Consider the following 19,193-nt stretch of genomic DNA (forward strand, 5'->3'; position numbering starts at 1 on the left):
GTTCTTACTAATATGCTTGAGTTTAATATTTGATATGATATTTGACTTGGAGTCTGATTTTTGTGGTCCCTTTCTGTTTATATATAGAATTTTTAAATGGCTTATAAGTGTTCTGGTTTTTTATTAGCATACTCTTAATTCAAGTTATAACTCACTTCTGCGGGTTAGAGTAAATGGATTAAAATAAGAATGAGAGTAATACGAATGATTAGGTCTATACATATAGTCTTGTATGTATGTATGTTTGTGTGTGTGTGTATATAGTATATATATATATATATTTATATTTTTTCTTAATTGATTTATATAACCAAATGGTGAATCTCTCTGTGTATTCCTTTTCTAAAGTGCCATTTAAAAGTAATTTAATTCATTTGAGAACCAGTATCTTAATTTCTATATTTAGTCTTTTTAAAGCAAATATAATTGGATGGTTCTCTATATAAGTATTATTGTAATTGTTACACATCTTGAAAGTTTGATAGGATGAAAAATTAAGTATAAAATAGATATAATCTGTTCAAAATTAGTTTATTAATTAGTTTTGGCTCTTTTTTAGCTATCAGAAAAGTCTGTTTCTAAGTTCTAAAACAAAAGAAAAATAGCTGTACCTCTTATTGCAAAATAATTATATCTAGAATTTAAATATCTTGGAATTGAATGATGTGAAAAAAAAATCTAAATAAAAATTGTAGGAAAATAAACTGGATCTTCCAAATGTTATTAAGTGGGGAAAAAAGTAATGAGTTACAGGAGATGTATATTCTGGAAGTGTTAAAATAGTATTGGCTGCTGATCATATTTTTGGTATGTAGTACTTTGTAATTTCAGTAATTATAAAGCAGAACGTATTTTAAGACATTGATTTCTGTGAACTTTTGATACTACATACTGGAAACATTAACCATACATAAGTACATACATATGTATTTTATATCTATGTATTACACGATCATGTTATTTTTTTCTGTTGCACTTTTTATATAGACCAATGTTTCATTATGGGCATTTAGCAAAGGGAATCTGAAATGGGATTGTAGTCATCCTTATAATGTATTTTCCTTCCAGATTTATTAGTAGTCACTTCAATTATTGAACTTCAGCTACTTTTCTTTCTTTCTACTCTTTTCAAAGTGAAATTGTTCAGATTTATCTACTCATACTGCTTCCTTGAACTCAGACCAATAGTTTCTTTAGTAGTCTTTGGTATAAGGTTTTATAATATCTTTTAAGATAGTTATTTGTTAGTACATTGCTTCTTAGCATTGCTATCTTTAGAGTGATTTTTTTCCCCCACAAAATTTCTTTCACTATAAGATTTTATCTTGATGCCTCTTACAGAAAGCACAATATTTCTGTTTCCCATCTTGCCTCTAAAATACTTTTCTTTTTGTGTTTGTTACTTTATAGGGAGATTGCTTCTGGGTGATAGAATTTAAAATTAAATTAAAATTAAATTAAATATTTTATTATATATAAACTTTTTTTAAAAGGGAAGATCTTTATTGTCTTATCAGAGTCCTGAATTTGCAGCTCTGTCAGTTAAAACTGTCTATTCAGTTTAGGATTGTCACTTGGGATTTAACATTAGAAGCTTTCACTCATTACTTGGAGAGTCAGCATGATAGATTCCCTCTGCCCTTGTCCCCCTCAAGGTGGGGAGTTACCTTTCAATATGAGGATTTCTTGCTGAAGCTGCTAAATTTCTCAGAAACCCAAATCGTACTGGATATTGGCTTTTGGTGTTTACGATGTCTGCTTTGTATCTTAGATCTCCACTGTTTCATATTAGATTTAAGTTCATGTGAACAGATTCTCAATATGCTAGGCCCTAAGCAAGATTTTCATCTCCTAGACTTTAGATTCCCTGATCATAACTTCCAGTATTTTAAGGAATAGAAGAGTTAAGCATATTTGAGAAGTGCTTTGTTTCTTCTTCTTGGAATTTTGGCAGTTGGCAGTAGTATCAAATTAGCATTTTCATCTTCTTGGGATTTTGGTAACAATAATTTAAAAATTGTTAGCATCAAAACATAAATGTATACAAAACTCTATTTGCCAGTGATCTGTATTACTTAATGGATGTCCTCTTTCTCCCTATCTGTATTGCTGTTGTTTGCATACTTAATGAATTTTCCAATTGGAGAATTTCACTCATGAGGAAAGCCTTATTTTTTCTCTATATCCCTTCTTTATAAAAATGCATACTTGTTCGTTGTCTTTGTCAGAGAATTGATCGTAATGGAATTGATTTTTGCATGAGTTGGTACGTAACACACTTTAGGGAATTAAAAATTCAAATTTAATCCCTTAACTTCCATCATCTCCATTTTTTCTTTTCCCGGTTATAATTTAACCACTACACCTTAATTTCAAACGCTTTATTTAGTAGTGTCTTCTCTGCATTAATGACCTTTTTATATTTCTATACGAAATTTCGTGAGTTCTTTGTTTTCAACAAATTTTTTCATTAGTTTTCCTGTGTCTGAATTCTTCATATCAGTATATAAATGTGGTAAGTTTGTTTAAGATGTGCTTTAAGATTTTAACATTAAGGTGTACATCAGAACCTCAGTGTCATATCATGTATTAATGAGTAGAATTCTATTTAAAGTAAACTGTCCTAGACTTAATTCAGGACCATTAAAAGTTCCTTAAAATGTGTGTACAAATTATAGCTATGTGAGACTTCTTAAGAATTGTTAGTATGTCTCTTATGCTACATGAGGCAGACTAGTCAGTGAGAAATAGCCTCGGATTAGAAATTTAGAGGCAAGCTCTTCATCTGATTTATGCCTCAGTACCTTCATCTTTAGGGAGTTATATCTTGATTATCCATATATGTGGAAGAGATTTGTTTAACTCCATCTCTGTACTACTACTTGGCTTGGAAATATATTGTGTGATTTTTCTTTAGAATTATACTATTGTTTATCTTAGGTTTAGTTTTTAAGTTTGTTCATATTTCTCTGAACTTGTACCAAATGTCACTGAAGACTGTAGACCTGGAAGCCTCCTAGTTTGCGGGGAAAACAGCTTAGCATTATACACTGGTTGTGGACAAATCTAGAAGTGGCTAATTGATGTGCAATCAAATGAAAGTTGATTACATGCACACACCTATCTGTCTTACGTATTTGCAGGAAAGTGTGATGATGTTTATGAACAACTTGGATGCTCTGAAAACAGGTTCTTTATAAAATTAAATTTGATGCTGCCACTGCCATATTTTTATGTCACCTACTGATTACTGTCATTTTTCAGATGTGTTCATCTGATTAGGTGCTTTTCTACTGCAGTTGTTTTAAAACATGTTGAAATATAATTTAAAAACCACACAAAATATATCAGTTGATTCCCTAGTTAAACCATCATTTACATTTCTCTCAAAGTATGTTAATCCAGTTTGTTGAACTCAAATGTAAAATATTTTACCTCAATAAGAAAACAAGGTAAGGTAATTGGTGAATGAATGAGTGAGAATCATTGATTTATTTGCTTGATTGAAGTTGCTCTATATTATTTTATTATGAATACATTATTTGAATGCATTTGCAGAGTATGGAATTTAGTGTGAATAAATACGCAAGTCATAGTGGTTGTCTTTATAGTAGTTTTTTTTTTTTTTAATAGTAGTCTTAAAGTTTTTGATTCTCAAAATCTTAAAGCATGCTAGCTGGAAGTATAAAGAGATGAAAAGCTTTTTTTTTCTTTTTTCTTTAAAAAAGATTTATTTATCTAGAGAACATGCGTGCGTGAGCATGAGCATGAGAAGGGTGGGAGGGACAGAGGGAGTGGATCTCAAGCAGACTTCCTGCTGAGTGTGGAGCCTGATAAAGGGCTTGATTCCATGACCCTGATGAGATCATCACCGGAGCCGAAACCAAGAGTTGGACACTCAACTGACTGAGCCACCTAGGCACACAAAGAGATAAAACACTTTTTAAAAAAGTTCATAAAAGGCCTATTTTTGCTTAAGCATTTGTCTTTTATGAGCTTTAAATTAATTAAAGATGTATTAACCTTTTTCTTACTGGTATCTTCGTTTTTTAACCTACTGGTAATTCAGAATGCCTTGCACACTCTTGATATTTAAGTGTATGTTATGGAATTAGCTAAATTACAGTAAACTCTTAATTATTTATGCCAGTGGTAAGAGAAATAAAACGGTTATGGGAAAAAACAGCCATATAGAAAATTTAATTTTCAAAACAGATTTACTTTTGTAAATAGGTTTATATAAGAAAGATGTAAGACTGTGAAATGTTTGAGGATTGTCAACTAAGTAATGACTGATGATAGAGGTGTGGAAACATAGCAGGAGATCAGAAAAAACTAAACTGAGGACTGAAAGTTTTCTGCTAATGAAGTGTAAATATTGTTGAGAGCTGACTATAATGAGATTACCTATGATGAATGAGTTTGATACTTCACAAGGATTATTTAATGTGTTTTCTCTACTTCTCCTTAATTGAAAAATTATGATGTTTGGCTCTTAGTAACAGTTTTAAAATATAATTATGAAATAATAAGTTGTGTACCTTTTTCTTTTTCTTTCATTTTCTTTTTCTCTTCTTTTTTTAGGGTATGAGTATTATAGAACAACTAGACCCTGTATCTTTTAGCAATTACTTGAAGAAATACCATAATACTATATGTGGAAGACATCCCATTGGGGTGTTATTAAATGTGAGTATCTTTAGGAAGGCTTGATTTTTAACATTTTAACATTTGATCCTATGATGTTTCAAAATATCTTAATTCTTATCATCTGTGATATTAATGAGCGTTGGTTTTAGGTACATATAGTAAATTTCCTTTCTAGTACCTTTAAGATAATTAAGTTTTTCATTATTTTGCTTATATGGATAAAGTTATTTGTTAATGCAAGATAGGCCAGTACGCTCTTTAAATATGGAAAAATTGTTTAGAATAGAAACCTAGTTTTTCTCTTGACTCACAGCCAATTCCAATGTAGTCTTTACAAAAATAAACAAAAGTAACCTTTGATAATAAGTAACTTTATTAATTTATTTGTTTTATTTAATGTTCTAGACTTTATAAAAATAAATGGAAGATTCTGTTTTTGAACTTCACATATTCATAAAATGTAACACAAGACAGCATGTATACGTTTTTCTCTTACAACAAAATTTCATGTAAATAATAATAAGAAATGGAAGTTTCAAGTAGCTGACTTTTTGAAAGAGATAATAATATTAACTTTTCCTCTAATAAATAAAACACTGTGGCTTTCCTGAAAGAAAATATGAGACTTTTTAAGAAAGTGTATGTATACTCAGGAATCGGAAGAGGAAGCAATAACTATAAACAAAAATAACAAAAAAACCACTGGATTTTCTTATAGTTGTGTTTATTGTTTGGAGAGACAGAGAATAATGGAGAAGATGATGTTGGCCTAGAATAGAAAGGGTAGGAACCTACACTACAGTGTTCGTTTAGTGTAATTTGAAAGATTGTACATTGTGGGTTTTTAGAAATGGTTTTCTCTTAGTGGTATTGATTGGAAGAAAAGCCTGTTAAGGGCATAAACTAATTATTGAAATTTAAACTAAGCTATAACAATTCCTAAAGTCTGTATTGGCTCAAATAAAATTGTAATAAAATAAATGATGAACCAGCCCCTAATTAAAGTAAAAATCCTGGCTTAATTCTTAGATCTGGAAATTAATTTATATATATTTCAAATTTAGTCAAAGTCAGACAAAGAAGAGACGGTATTTCAAAGTGACAGAAGTGGCTGTGATTTGGTTTAGAGAAAGGAGAAAGGTATATTTTTCTTGAAGTGGCCTTATTAAATATAACACAGGTAGTGTGGAAGATAACTGATATTTATCAAGAAGCTAGACTAGGGGAAATTATTTGAGAGAATGAAATAAGGAATTCTCTTTTTCCTGTTTAATATGATACAATAAGAAGTTCAAGAAACAAATTAAGAAAAGAGTAAAAAATCAAGGCTTCAGTTGTAAAGTGGACAAAGTTAAGCTACCAGCACATTCAAAGAGTGTTCACTTTTTATGTAAGGTGTGTTATAACCAATTTTTTTTTCCCCTAGGCTATCACAGAGCTCCAGAAGAATGGAATGAATATGAGCTTTTCCTTTTTGAATTATGCCCAGTCAAGCCAGTGTAGAAACTGGCAAGACAGTTCAGTGAGTTATGCAGCGGGAGCACTCACGGTCCACTGAAGCTCTGAATCCTCAGGGATGCCACCTGCACATACTCATTCTCTGTCCGGGGTCCCAGCCTAGCCCTTACCAAGATACTGGTCCTGGTTTGGGGGGATTCTGAAACCTCAAACTAATAGAACTTTCTTCTCTTCTTTTCTAGTAGGTGTAGTCCTTCCTTAATTTCAATTCATTAAAAAATGCTTTATAGTATAGGGCAGTGGAAGGAAGGCTGGCATCAAAATATTTTGATCAAAAAAGATGGCAATGTGAAGGCCCAGTTGTGGCAGTTTTTGGAAAGTAACTTGTAAAGCATTTACCATATCCTAAATTTGCACTCTTTGCAGACTTGTGCACATATATTCCGCTTTCAGAATAGTTTTGCAAATTGTACACAAACAAACAAAAAAAGGGTGGAAGCTTTTTAATAAAGAAATTGCATTTATAAATGATCTGTATTAGAATATAATAAATCTTCAGTTATAGTCAATTACTACCCGTGTTGTACAACAGATACCTTCTATTTTAGTTGCTAATAAAGGGCTACACAACTCAAAATAGTCTGATTTAAACTTATTGCTCTGTGGTACATATGAAAAATTGTATTTTTATTAATTCCATCTCAGAATTTTTATGTTAAATGGTAAACTTCAGCTCATGTAAAAATATGTTAGGATGCATTTTGTATTTTACATATTTATGTGATTTTTTTATCACAGATATTAGAATCATATTTTCAAGTTAGTTTTTAAAATTACATACAGTTTGCCTTTTTTGTGTGTGACATCACCTTGTGTCATTACTATATTGTAATAGAATATAAATTCAAGATTGGTAAAAGTACACGGATGTAGTCCTTCCCTTCAAAGATCATGTTTGATAGGCAGTAGTCTGCAAATGAGGAAACATTGAATGAAGAGTGTTCTTGGTGATTTTCAAATCATTGCAGACCATACACTACTGCTGTGCTTTTTTAGTGCTTTAGGCAATTTGACTCTCTTACTTGAATTTTTAGCAAGAAATTGTTAACAATAACAAAAACGAAAAACCACTGGATTTTCTTATAGTTTTACAAATTTTTTTGTCATTATTTTTGGTGCGGCTCTTCCAACTAAAATAATGGTATGGTGTTGTATTTCTTTTTTTAGCATAGACCATTTCTAGTCACTTCAGGAGAAAAAAAATACTTTGATTAGTTAATTATTGGCCACCATGCATGTACTAGATTATACCTATTTCAACCTAACATGGGTATCTACATTACATTGGAGAGCATTTGTATCTTCAGTGTTATGCCAGAATAGCACAATTTTTAGATGCCTTGCACCAATTTTATTTAAAGATTTGCATTTCTTATTTACTAAGTATCAACTTTCTATACTCAAGAGTTGAGAAAAAATGATGTTATCTTTTGGATTCAAAATTATCCTCTATACATGTATGGAAATTATACTCTTACATATTAATGATTCATTTCCCATCATTTAGGTATACTTTTGAGTACTAAAAATATTTATTCCTTATTTATTATATAGGCTATAAAAATTTCAAAATTGACTGCAGAGTGAATTTTTATTATTTTCTGAGTATAAAACTGATACATGATTATTATAGAAAATTTAGAAAGTACTGAAAAGGTTAAAGAAGAGAAAAAAATTATCTTCAATTTCACTATCCAGAGATAACACTGTTAATATTTTTTGTATTTCCTCTCAGTCTTTGTCTATGCTATTTATATGTATGAGTGTGTATATGTGTTTGTGTGTGTGCATAACAAAATTGAGATTATACTGACCATATAGTTGTATACCCTACTTTTTATAACTTGACTTCCTAAGTACTTCCCCATGTCTTTGAAAATGTGATTTTTAAAAAATGGCTGCCTGATATTTTATTGTATGAATATATACACCACGATTGAACCAGTTCTCTCTTTGGATATTAGATTGTTTCTAATATTTCACAATTATAAATAATAGTGGGATGGCCATCTTTGTATGTAAAATTTGAACTCTATAATAGACTAGTTCTTTAGAATATATTCATGGGAGTGGGATAATTGGTTTAGATGGTGAGAACTTTTTAGGCACTTTAAAATATGGCCAAATTACCCTTCAGCAAGTTTGTACCAAATTAATAATACATGAATACCCCTCATACTGCCTCTTCCCCACTTACTGATTATGATTTTTAAAAATTTTTGACAATTTGTTAAGCATATAATTGGTTGTTCTTTTTCATCATTCTAATAAGAGTGGCTTTACCATGAAAAAAATTTATCATTTTTTTTTCCTTCTGTGATTTTGTAGTTGATTTTGTAGTTGATTGATTAATAAAATTCACAAAAGGGTTGCTTAGGTTAAGTGGGCTGTACCCCTGTGAATATGTTTACTGTACATTTAAAACTCTAGAATATTTCAACATCACTCCACCCTTTCCTAGGATATGAGCATATCTTTCATACTTAGTCATGAAGTATAAAGAGTTCCAAACTGATAGTTGAGTAGTGAGTTCTAGTTCTGTCTGTGCCCCTAGTTAGTTCTCTTACCATAAATATTTCATGTTGTATCGAGATGGTCTCATCTGTAAAATGTGGAGGTGATCTCTTAAGCACATTCTAGTATGTTAAAAACTTACATCATTAAATTAGAAGTTTTATCTTGATTTCAACTCTACATACGTAAAAATGAAAGTCTTAACACAAAAGGGAAATTAATTTGCATTATTTAATGCAGTTAATGTTACCTAAATTGTTGAACTTAAACTTTTCTACTTTAAGTGCCTTGAAAGTGTTTTGTATTTGAAATCTAAAATGTAAAGGAAGTTATTGTGTAGTTCTGTACAGTTTCTTCTATATTGTATACTTTTGAGTTATTTGCAGCAACTTTTTTTTTAACCGTAGATTGCACAGAGCAGTATATTCATGGATTCTTCACTATTCTACTAGTGAATCCTTGAGAAATGTATGTTAAAGATTAGCTCAGTGAGCAGGTAAGTAAATACTTTGTCTTGGGTGGGCAACAAATCATCGCACAGAGTAGGATAAAAGACTATCCAGATACTCCAGTGTTCATATTTAGATATTCCATTATGGATGGTAGGTCCTGAGTTCATTACTGATCATTGTTGCAGGTCACAAAGTTTTCTTTGGTAGTAAATATTGTCCATTGCCCTAGATTAGAGGTTGGCAAATGTTTTGTGTGAAAGACCAGTTCCTAATATTTTGGGTTTTGCAGGCCATAGGGTCTCTGTTCCAACTATTCATCTTTGCCACTGTAGCACAAAAGCAGCCAGAGGCAATGTGTATGTGAATAGGTGTGGCTGATTCACTCAAACCTCACAAAGAAAGTCTCTTGGATTTGCTTGTGGGTCATAGTTTACCGTCTCCAGTCCTAGATTGTATAGTTTACTTGTAATTCAAATTACTGGCTAGTAATTTAAACTGCAGCAAATGATTCCAAGTTTCTACCTTCCTAACCCTCTCTTAATTTGATGTAGTCTACTTGGCTGGGTTTGAGTGTTATTTAGAATTATAATGGGAAGTGGAAGTAGGTAAAGGAAACTAGGAAGTCTTAGGAACTAATATTTTAAAGCACTTTGAAGCCCTTTTGTTTGCCGAGGACCACTGAGAGGTTTGCTTTGCTGCCATAAATTAATGAAAAGAATGATGAGTAGAGGTTGTGATTGGTTGTTGGAAATTATAAAGATTATTCTAAGCACTTGGCTACCTAGCAGGTATTAGAGGTTGGATAAGATGAACCTTTGTAACTGAGTATTCTAGGACATAGACCAATAATTTAAGAGAGACTGTGAAATGTAGGACTCTATTTTGCCAAGTAAAGACTTTGGAAAAATAGCTACCATCTTCTATCACAATCCTTTATTATTCAGCCCTTCAACCGAAACCCCTAATATTTAGGAAGGGCATAAACTCAGAATAAAAGACGGTTATTTAACTTGAGCAACTTTTTAGGTTGATGGAAAAATTACAACACTGTTCTGTCTTCATTTAATCTGGATCAATGAAAACTTCATTGAAGAGTAGTATTAGTCCATCGACTGGCAGTTGGGAAGTGCTATGGTACAGTTGACTTTTAAGTCCTAATGTGGTTATAGAACTATTATTGATTAGCAAGTGTAATAAGCCGCGGGCACTCTGACATTCAGTCTAAGGCTTTTATATTATTGTGTTAAATTGTAAGTACCACATATTAAGAGGGATGTTATGAACTGTAGTCTTCATAGGGAGGCATGGAATGATGGAAGTCCTGAATGCTATGCAGAGTGGGATGCAGTCAAAGAAATTGGTAATACTTATTTTAGAGAAGATAAGTTTAAAGAGAGGGAATTTTTCTTTTTCAAATATTTGAGTGACTTCCATGTACAGGAAAAAATAAGATTGTTCTGTGTTGTTCTAAATGATAAAAGTAAGAAATGGAAGTTTCTGGTTCCACATTTAATGTTCTCTGTGAGAATTTCTAAATGCAAATGAACTCTGTCCTCAAAAAACATTGGAAGTACTCAAAAGCTAGATCAGTGGTTCTCAAAGTAGGATCCTATACTATCAGCATCACACGGGTATATTATTGGTGTAGATCTAAAATTATGGAATACCAAGCTGAAAAAAAGCTAATGGAATTAGTACAAATAAAATGGAATTTATTTCATGTGTATAAAACTATTAAGGGCAATAATTTTTCAATAGAAATTAATTTTGATCATTTAGCACTCACTTTCAATATAGATTATAAATTGATGATTGTTGCTTGGTAGTGGTGGAACACTGGACCCTGAGAATGATAATATACTTTTGTTTTAATTAAAACATTTAAGTACAAGCTAGAGGTTTCTATTTACTAAAATAAATTTAAGTTGGTTTTCAAATCAATGACTTGACTTTCTTAAACAGGTGCTTCTTGAACATTAAAACAGAGCCATATCCATAGCAGAAAAAGGGTATTGAGGGAGCTTGCTCTTTTTACACCTGTGAATGTCAGAATACTAGGAAGGGAATCAAGAGGAGCTGGCAGATAAATTCTCTCTGCCTTCTTTCTCTCTTACTCTATAAATACAACTGAGTATCGTGTCACCCTATTATCACTGACTGTGCTGTACATTTGGTAAAAGTACCCTTAGGTAATGCTGCTAACCGGGATTTCTTCCTTTTTAAAGTCACTGTTGTGGATGGAACTTGTTTGCCTATTATGAGTTTATTGATACATGCTGCTTGTTGGGGTACTATGTCAGTAATTTTAGAGTTTTAGATTTGTCATTTATTTCAAGGTTCTCTAGGGATTTCAGAGTGGTTTGTGCCCAAGATGTATCACATTAATTGTGTATGTGTGTATGTGTTTAATTCTAATGTAATGTTTTGGCCTTCACCCTATAAAATAATAGAAAAAACTTTAAAAGCCAGTTCTTCTGATTTTGAAAGCCATAATATAATAGTTGATTTTTCATTATAAATTGTAAGTTATGTTTAAATGCATATTTCACACTGTATGGTGAGGTTGTAACTTTACTAGCTGTAGTCCTTTTTCTTTCCTGTCATTGTAATAATGAAACCAAAGAGCATATAAGTACCATTATTAAGCTTTTAAAGTCCAAGTGTATTCAGCATTGAGCAAGACCTGAATTCTGATCTTTAAATCTGCCAGTGCAACTTGTAGAAAATATTTTTATTTTTCTGACCACAATATTCTCTGAATTATTTACTAAATGTGATGTTATATATAAAAGTATAAAGTATAAAACATAATGGAAGTAAAAAGTATAAAACATGAAAACGAAAAAAAAAATGAGAATGATATACAAATGACATACCAATGATAGAGTTTGGTGAGATTTTAAAATAAGTACTTAGACTGTTGAACAAGATTTAATAAATATATTTTTAGCTTAAACATTTTATAAATGGAAATTTTTTCCTGAAGTTTTCTTTCCGTTTAAAATTTATTGATTTGAATCTAACAAAAGAGACATTCAGTTTTGTATTTGTTCAATTTTGATGAATTTTAAAGCAAGGAGAACCAAAGGCAATCTTTAGATGAAGTGTCTTCTGAAGGACAGGAAAGCATAAACCTTTTAATTGGAAGCACTTTTTTAAATTGACTTTTTCCATTTTCAGTTTTAATTGTGAAAACCAGCTTCTTTACTAATTTTAAAAGATGGTAGAATTTAATATTCGCAGGCTCTTTGTAGTGCCAAATGAAATGAATGGTATGTAAGTGATCTGGTGAATTTGAAACCACTGGCCCACGGTTCTTAGCTCATATTTTGCAATATCTTTTGGTGTTTATTGGCATTTGGTATAAAGTTTTAAAGACAATTAATTAGAATCTGCCTTAGCTGCTTGCCTAATGACATGTTCAGCCAACTCTCAAGTAGAAAGATACTGTGGACTCATTTTCACTGAATTCATTTTCAGCTTTGCCAGTGAGTTGCCACTGATTGCCTGAAACAAGTCATTGCTCTTTCTTAGAGCAGAGTTTCTTTCTTTATTGACGTGAGTTAGAATTGAATAATGTAACTACTTTCCACCTTTGATTTTTTTTTTATGACAATAATAAGATACCTTGTTTAATATATTGTACTTTTCATTTTTAAAAGTTACACAACCTTTTCTTTCCTCTTAATCTCAATAAGTATGCCCGACATTTTTGCCTTATTTTTATTGATAGAGAACCTGAGGCAGGCCCATACAAATAATATGATTTAGGTAAGTTTGCATGGCTAGTTAGTATCAGAGCGAGGACAAGAATTCAGCTCCTCTAATTTTCAGTCTGTATGTTACAAATGCTATATCATATTATTTATTACTCTATGTTTTGTTTTTGGTGCTGGCTCTTTGAGGTATGTTGAATTCAAATAGTGATGGGATTTTGCAACTTTAATAAAAATGGGAATCATTCATGTACATGTCTACTTTGATTAATTTAGGTAAAAATAGACTTCTTTTGATGGATTAAAGTACTCCATACTTTTAATAATTCTGAAGACTTCTATTTTCTTTTCTTGGAAGGCCTAAAAATTCTGTTCTGTTGCTTATATCATCAAAATGCATTGCTGTTTTGTAAAGGGACACTGACAAAAATGAAACTGAAGTTATTTGGTATGGGAGTTACTGATGTTGAGACTTTGCAGCAGACACTTGGCTCTCACCCTTCCAGTCCATGCATAAAGTGTTCTGCAAACACCTGTGACTGTTCCATGGATTTTTTTCTCACCTGTACACAGGGCAGATTGGAAGTGCTAGGAAGATAATGCCCAGGGAGCAGCCCTCAGCTAGTGATGGATGGAAATTGGAAGATAATTGTTCTAGCTTCCTTGCCCTTCTGGTGACACTCTGAGGCATGTTTCACATTGTCTCCTAGAGTTTCTAGTGGGACAAGACTTCATTGCCCACAGCAGGAAACTTAAATATGTATTCTTTATTTTCTTCCCTCTCTTCACTGTCTCACTTCCATTCCTTTATCAGTGTTCCCTGGGATTAACTCCTAAATGAGCTTCTTGTTTTAAAATCCTGGTCTTCAGAGTCTCTTTCTGGGACCACCTAAAATACTTTTGACTTCGGAAATAAGTCATTACTAGTACTCATGCTAGATATGAAAGATTTCTTTTAAAAAGACAATTATTGGGGTGTCTGGGTGGCTCATTCAGTTAAGCATCTGTCTTTGGCTTAGATCATGATCCCAGGATCCCAGGATCGAGCCCCACGTTGGGCTTCCTGCTCAGTGGAAATTCTGCTTCTTCCTTACCCTCTGCCTCTGTACTCTCTCTCAAATAAATAAATAAAATCTTAGAAAAAAATTATTTTGAACAAGATCTAAAACAAGTATTGTAGTATTCTATTTTAGCTTGTCTCATAATTGCATCCATGTTCAATTTAATTTCCTTAGCTTCATTTCATAGCAAAGGAAAGATTCACAGTAAAAAAACTTAGGTAAAAATACAAGCTAAATATTTTAGATGGAAATTGTACTACCAGATCTATTTGTTCTTTTCTTCTAAAAAAGTAATATAGGTCCATTATCTAAATAACCTAAGAAAGACACAATGGGTTATCTGTTTTGGTAGAAATTAAATGGAATTTGGTTCAACCAAAATTATGGATTATTAACTACTTGGATCCTACTTTCTCATTTCTTACCAAGACCTGCTTATTCATAATCAGGGACCAGAATTAGCCTTGACTAACATTGATTGTAAGGATAAATTTAGTTCCTGGGTAATTTCCCCAAAGATTTTTCTATAATTCTTATTTAAACTTTTGGGATACTTGGCTGGAGCAGCTGGTAGAGCATGTGACTCGATCTCGGGGGTGTGAGTTCAAGCGCCATGTTGGGCATTGAGCTTTACTTAATTAAAAAATAAGTAATTTTTTGTGATTTTTATTAAGGATTCAGGAATATGGAGTTTATAATTTGAATAAACTCTACGTTAAATTGCATTATAAGTTTATCTTTTATACTTCTTTGATATCTTTTTTGAATTAAGAATACTGGGTTTTGTATGTTTAAAAAACAATGGGAGAAACATCCGTTTTAGGCACATGTTAATTATCAATCTTCTTTCTTTTCTCACATAAAAACTGTGATTTTTGTGTCTGAAATATACACTCTATTGATCTGGTTTGTGAAATGGAACAGAAATGAGTTTAAGCAGGTTTGTAGTTCTGTTTATAGGGCCAGTCTAAGATTATTATTATGGCACAAATATTTTCCCATCAGAGAAATAGAATATTTGAGGAGTATATTTTAATTAGTTATCCTGATTATAAAATAACATCTTAAAACATCTCTGTATTTTTTAAGTAGAAATACCAGAGAGTGTATATATAGTGTTTTCCCACAGTGCAAATGCCTTGTGGTGCCTTCAGATTCTATGTTTTTGAGTACATGACAGGACATTTCTTGACCTTTTGGGGTTGTATTTGTCTACTGGACATGGTCAGAAATAAACTGGGTAGTTAGACTGGATAATATGGTTTAGGGGAAAAATGTTAGTTATAAAAGAATAAGTCTGCCTTTCTCCTGGGATACATTAAACTGCTCTAACATAGAAACTCTCCAAAATCTCCACAGTGACATATTGGAATAAGCTTAGAGTCTGTCAAAGTAGCTATTCGTTTATAAATATAAGTTTTTTTACTTCAAAAAAATTACTCTTGTTACTTTTTAGGTGTGCTACATCTAAATAACTACCTTTTTTTTTTTTTCTTTTTCTTTTTACCAAATCCACACAAGACTTTTGGCATTTCAAGTATCTTGAAATGATAGGTTGAGATCTGGTGTAAGAAAGAAGCAAAGGTGATTTTTTTCCAGTGCATAAGAAAGCTGGCCCATTTCCTGAAAGCTAAATGTTGAAGTGATTAAAAATGGGGAATATCTGTTTATAAAGTCCTGGAAGCTGACTAATTGTGTTAAATGTGAACAATCTCATGATAACTTGATATAAATAAAACAAGCATCAAAAATTGTCTCTTTGAAAAGTTTACATATTTTCCATCACCAATAGGCCACTTATGCTATACTTTTGTATTAAGTATTTAAATAGAACCTGGCCTCTTTAAGGTTTAAAAAGTGCTCCCCTCCTTCCATTAATGTGAAGTACTTGTTTTTGAGAATGTTGTATTTCTGGATGTTTGTTAATTTGATGAATCTTGCAGGGTAAGTCTTTTCCTAAAAGTTCTGCTTGGTACAGTTGTCAGAAAATTAACTTGGATAAAACAATGGTGCAGTTTTAACAGTTAAAATTTTTAAAATTTCTATTTAAAATAAGGTCTCCATGATTCTATTTAAAATATGATTTCCATGATTGCGATTGATAATTTTGTAATCTTTGTTCTCAGAATTGTTTGTGTATTGGGAAAATATTGTACCTTATAGTACCTGGTTTGCATTTTTTTTTCTGTTTTAAAAATCCTCACATTTATTATCTCTTAACAAAAGTAATTTTTAAATAAATGTTTACATTTTGAATGGGAAAATTTAAACCAGTTATCAGTACTAAAACAGGTTGAAACTTAGGTCTGGCATTTTGGTTAGAGTTTGGATTGTGTATCTAAAGGATATCAGTTTCTACTCAAGATTTACAATAGAGTTAACATTGGATTCAAAATTACTTGATTGTAAACAAAACAAAACAAAATTACTTGATTGTAATTTATATTTTAAGTGTAATGTAGAGATTTTGCATTAACAGATATTTTTAAAATTTCCATATTCAGATATGATTACTTTTTAAATAGAGGTTTAAATAATTTTTTAATAATAGAAACATAGGTAAATATGTTGTATTTAAATCGTTACTAGTTTATTACTTGAAAGGAACTTCAGTTCTGTGCGGGAAATTTTACCTCTATAGTTGTAGAGATGTCTGTCCATCATAGCTTCAGATTTTCTCTAAGATAAAGAGAGGAGAAATACTGTCCATCATTTCTTCAGATATTTCATATGATTAAAGTTACTATTACTATAAAATGGCTTAGAATGATAGTTTTTAGCAGAAATTTTATAGTAATTTCAATGCTACATGGTAATGAGCAGCTTTCTGGTTAGAATCCTTAGGTTTTCTTGCTAGTTTCTCCCTTGTATACCCCACACCCTCTGCCTTTTTAATGTCTACATTGTTGGCATCTTCTCTACAATTTTAGGAAAACTAGATACTTGAAAAAGGAGTTCTTTTCACTGAGTTTTAGTTTTTCTGTCCAAGATGAGCAGTAGTGTGATTAAGGAGATATACTTTACCTCCTTCTTTTATAACAGAGCTTATAGCTTTTAATATTCTTTTTTTTTTTTAAGGATTTTATTTATTTACTCATGAGAGAGAGAGAGACAGAAAGAGAGAGAGAGAGAGAGAGACAGGCGCAGAGACACAGGCAGAGGGAGAAGCAGGCTAGAGAGAGAGTGAGAGAGAGACCGGCGCAAGGACACAGGCAGAGGGAGAAGCAGGCTCCATGCAGGGAGCCCGATGTGGGACTTGATCCCGGGTCTCCAGGATCACACCCTGGGCTGAAGGCAGTGCTAAACCACTGAGCCACCTGGGCTGCCCAGCAATTAATATTCTTAAAGAATAAACCTTTACCAAGTTTTGTACTCATTTGCAGATCAGCCTAGGAACACCCTTAAGAAAGTAACAGATGGATTGTATAGTAAAATAGAGATAGTGGGATTTTTGAGCATGAGGATTTTGTAAAGTTCAGTGAAGAAAACTGTTCTTTCAAATGAAGATAATGGGGCTTATAAATGAAAATATGGGACAGAAAACACGAACAGTTAAAACTATTTTTAAAAATCTAAACTCTATTGAAAACAAATAGGTTATTCCTAAGAAAAAGATACTGTATGTTTTAATTATCTTCTATCTATGTGGGCACTAGAGCAGTAAAAACTAAGATTGATTTGTTTCTCTTCCCCTTTTTAGTTAATTAGCACTAGTGCTACTGGCTTAATTCTGTAATGATTGTTATTTTCTAACATTTAAAAAGATATTTCCTATAAGATAAAGATAGGAAAAATACTGATCTGTGTCCATCCTCCCTTTCCCTTGTTGTAGTTTTTTCTTTGTATGTTGGAAACAACAAAAATAACAAAAGCCTGTTTTTAAAGTTTCGAAAAGACTGCTTTTACCTGAGAGAAATCTTTTCAACGTAGCTCTAAACCTGTAGCTTCTTGTAGTGGGGAATTTGTTTATTTTCTGATATCCTTAGCCATAACATTTTATAATGGAAACTAGAACTCGAGATAGAATACCCTCACAGCAGAGCTATATTGGCTTGGGCACATGATGTTGGGCACATTCTCCCTTTGTAGTGGTGTTCTCCAATGCTTGATTTCCCCTGCCCCCCAGCAACAGCTCTCCCCTTTTCTCCCTCTCACTCTTTCCTATTCTTTTTCCCCCTCCTCTTGGAGAATAAGACCCTTTAAGTATGTAATTACTGTATTTCATATTCTTAATTAGCACTTATAAATTTAGCACCATCTCCTAACAGAGCAGTTTTATCATCAACCATACTACTTTAGTTCATTGTTCTTCTAAACATCGGTGTCAATTTACATATCAGGGTAAAGTGTATCAGAGATATGACCATTTATAAAGGTACTGGCTTTCATTGCTTATGGTAAATAAATGTTTTAATCTTTTGCCAAATGGAAAAAAATATTTCAAAAGAAAGGAAAAACCATTTTATGCAAATGTTTGTAAACATGTATGTAAATATGTTGTTTTCTTTCCCTCCAAAAATATTTTAATAAAAATGAATTTTTAGTTTCTTCTTGAATGGGGTTCCTTTGTGTATAGCAGGGCAAATTGTGGAAGCCTAAACCAACATTGCAGTCTTGAGTTTTTTTAAATCACATCACATCAGAAGGGATACAGCTTTTCCTACTTTGTCATTTTTCACACAATATTTTCCCCTTTAAGAAAGAATGTTGATTTTTTAAATTGAGGTAAAACTGACATATAACATTAATTTTAGGTGTACAATATAATTAAATATTTGTATATATTGTGAAATGGTCACCGCAGTAAATCTAGTTAATATCTGTTACCATATGTAGTTACAAATTTTTGTGTGTAATGAGAAACTTAAGATTTACTTTTTAGCAACTTTCAAATATGCAGTACAGTATCATTAACTATAGTCACCATGCTGTACATTACATCACCATGACTTATTTCATTCCTGAAAGCTTGTACCTTTTCACTGCTGTCACCCATTTGCCCAACCACTGCCACGACCTCTGGCAACCATCAATCTATTCTCTGTATCTATGAGCTGATTATTATTTTAGGTTCTACATATATAAGTAAGATCATATGGTATTTGTCTTTCTCCGTCTGACTTATTTCACTTAGCATAATGCCCTCCGTTCATATTATCACAAATGGCAGGATTTCATGTTATTTTTTATGGCTGAATAATATTCCTGTGTGTGTGTGTGTGTGTGTGTGTGTGTGTGTGTACATGCACAGACACCATATTTTCTTTATTCATTCATCTGTT

The 19,193-nt window shown here is 31.9% G+C and overlaps 1 protein-coding gene across 6 annotated transcripts in view; it reads left to right on the top strand.

The window, feature by feature from the left end:
* Positions 1-11,985, top strand: part of MEMO1 (mediator of cell motility 1) — a 123,983-nt gene extending 111,998 nt beyond the window's left edge. For 5 of the 6 annotated variants that reach the window (XR_012003184.1, XM_072767374.1, XM_072767373.1 and 2 more), the window contains 2 exons: positions 4,585-4,689; positions 6,077-11,985. Coding sequence is in view for 4 of the 6 variants with exons in the window: in XM_072767374.1 (XP_072623475.1) it covers positions 4,585-4,689; positions 6,077-6,208 (237 nt within the window). In the remaining 2 variants the exon portion in view is untranslated. The remainder of the gene's footprint in view (positions 1-4,584; positions 4,690-6,076) is intronic. The other variant, XR_012003183.1, reaches the window with a different exon arrangement.
* Positions 11,986-19,193: the final 7,208 nt, after the last annotated feature.

This window comes from Vulpes vulpes, chromosome 8 (genome assembly GCF_048418805.1).
Source record: "Vulpes vulpes isolate BD-2025 chromosome 8, VulVul3, whole genome shotgun sequence".
NCBI classification, from domain to species: Eukaryota; Metazoa; Chordata; class Mammalia; order Carnivora; family Canidae; genus Vulpes; species Vulpes vulpes.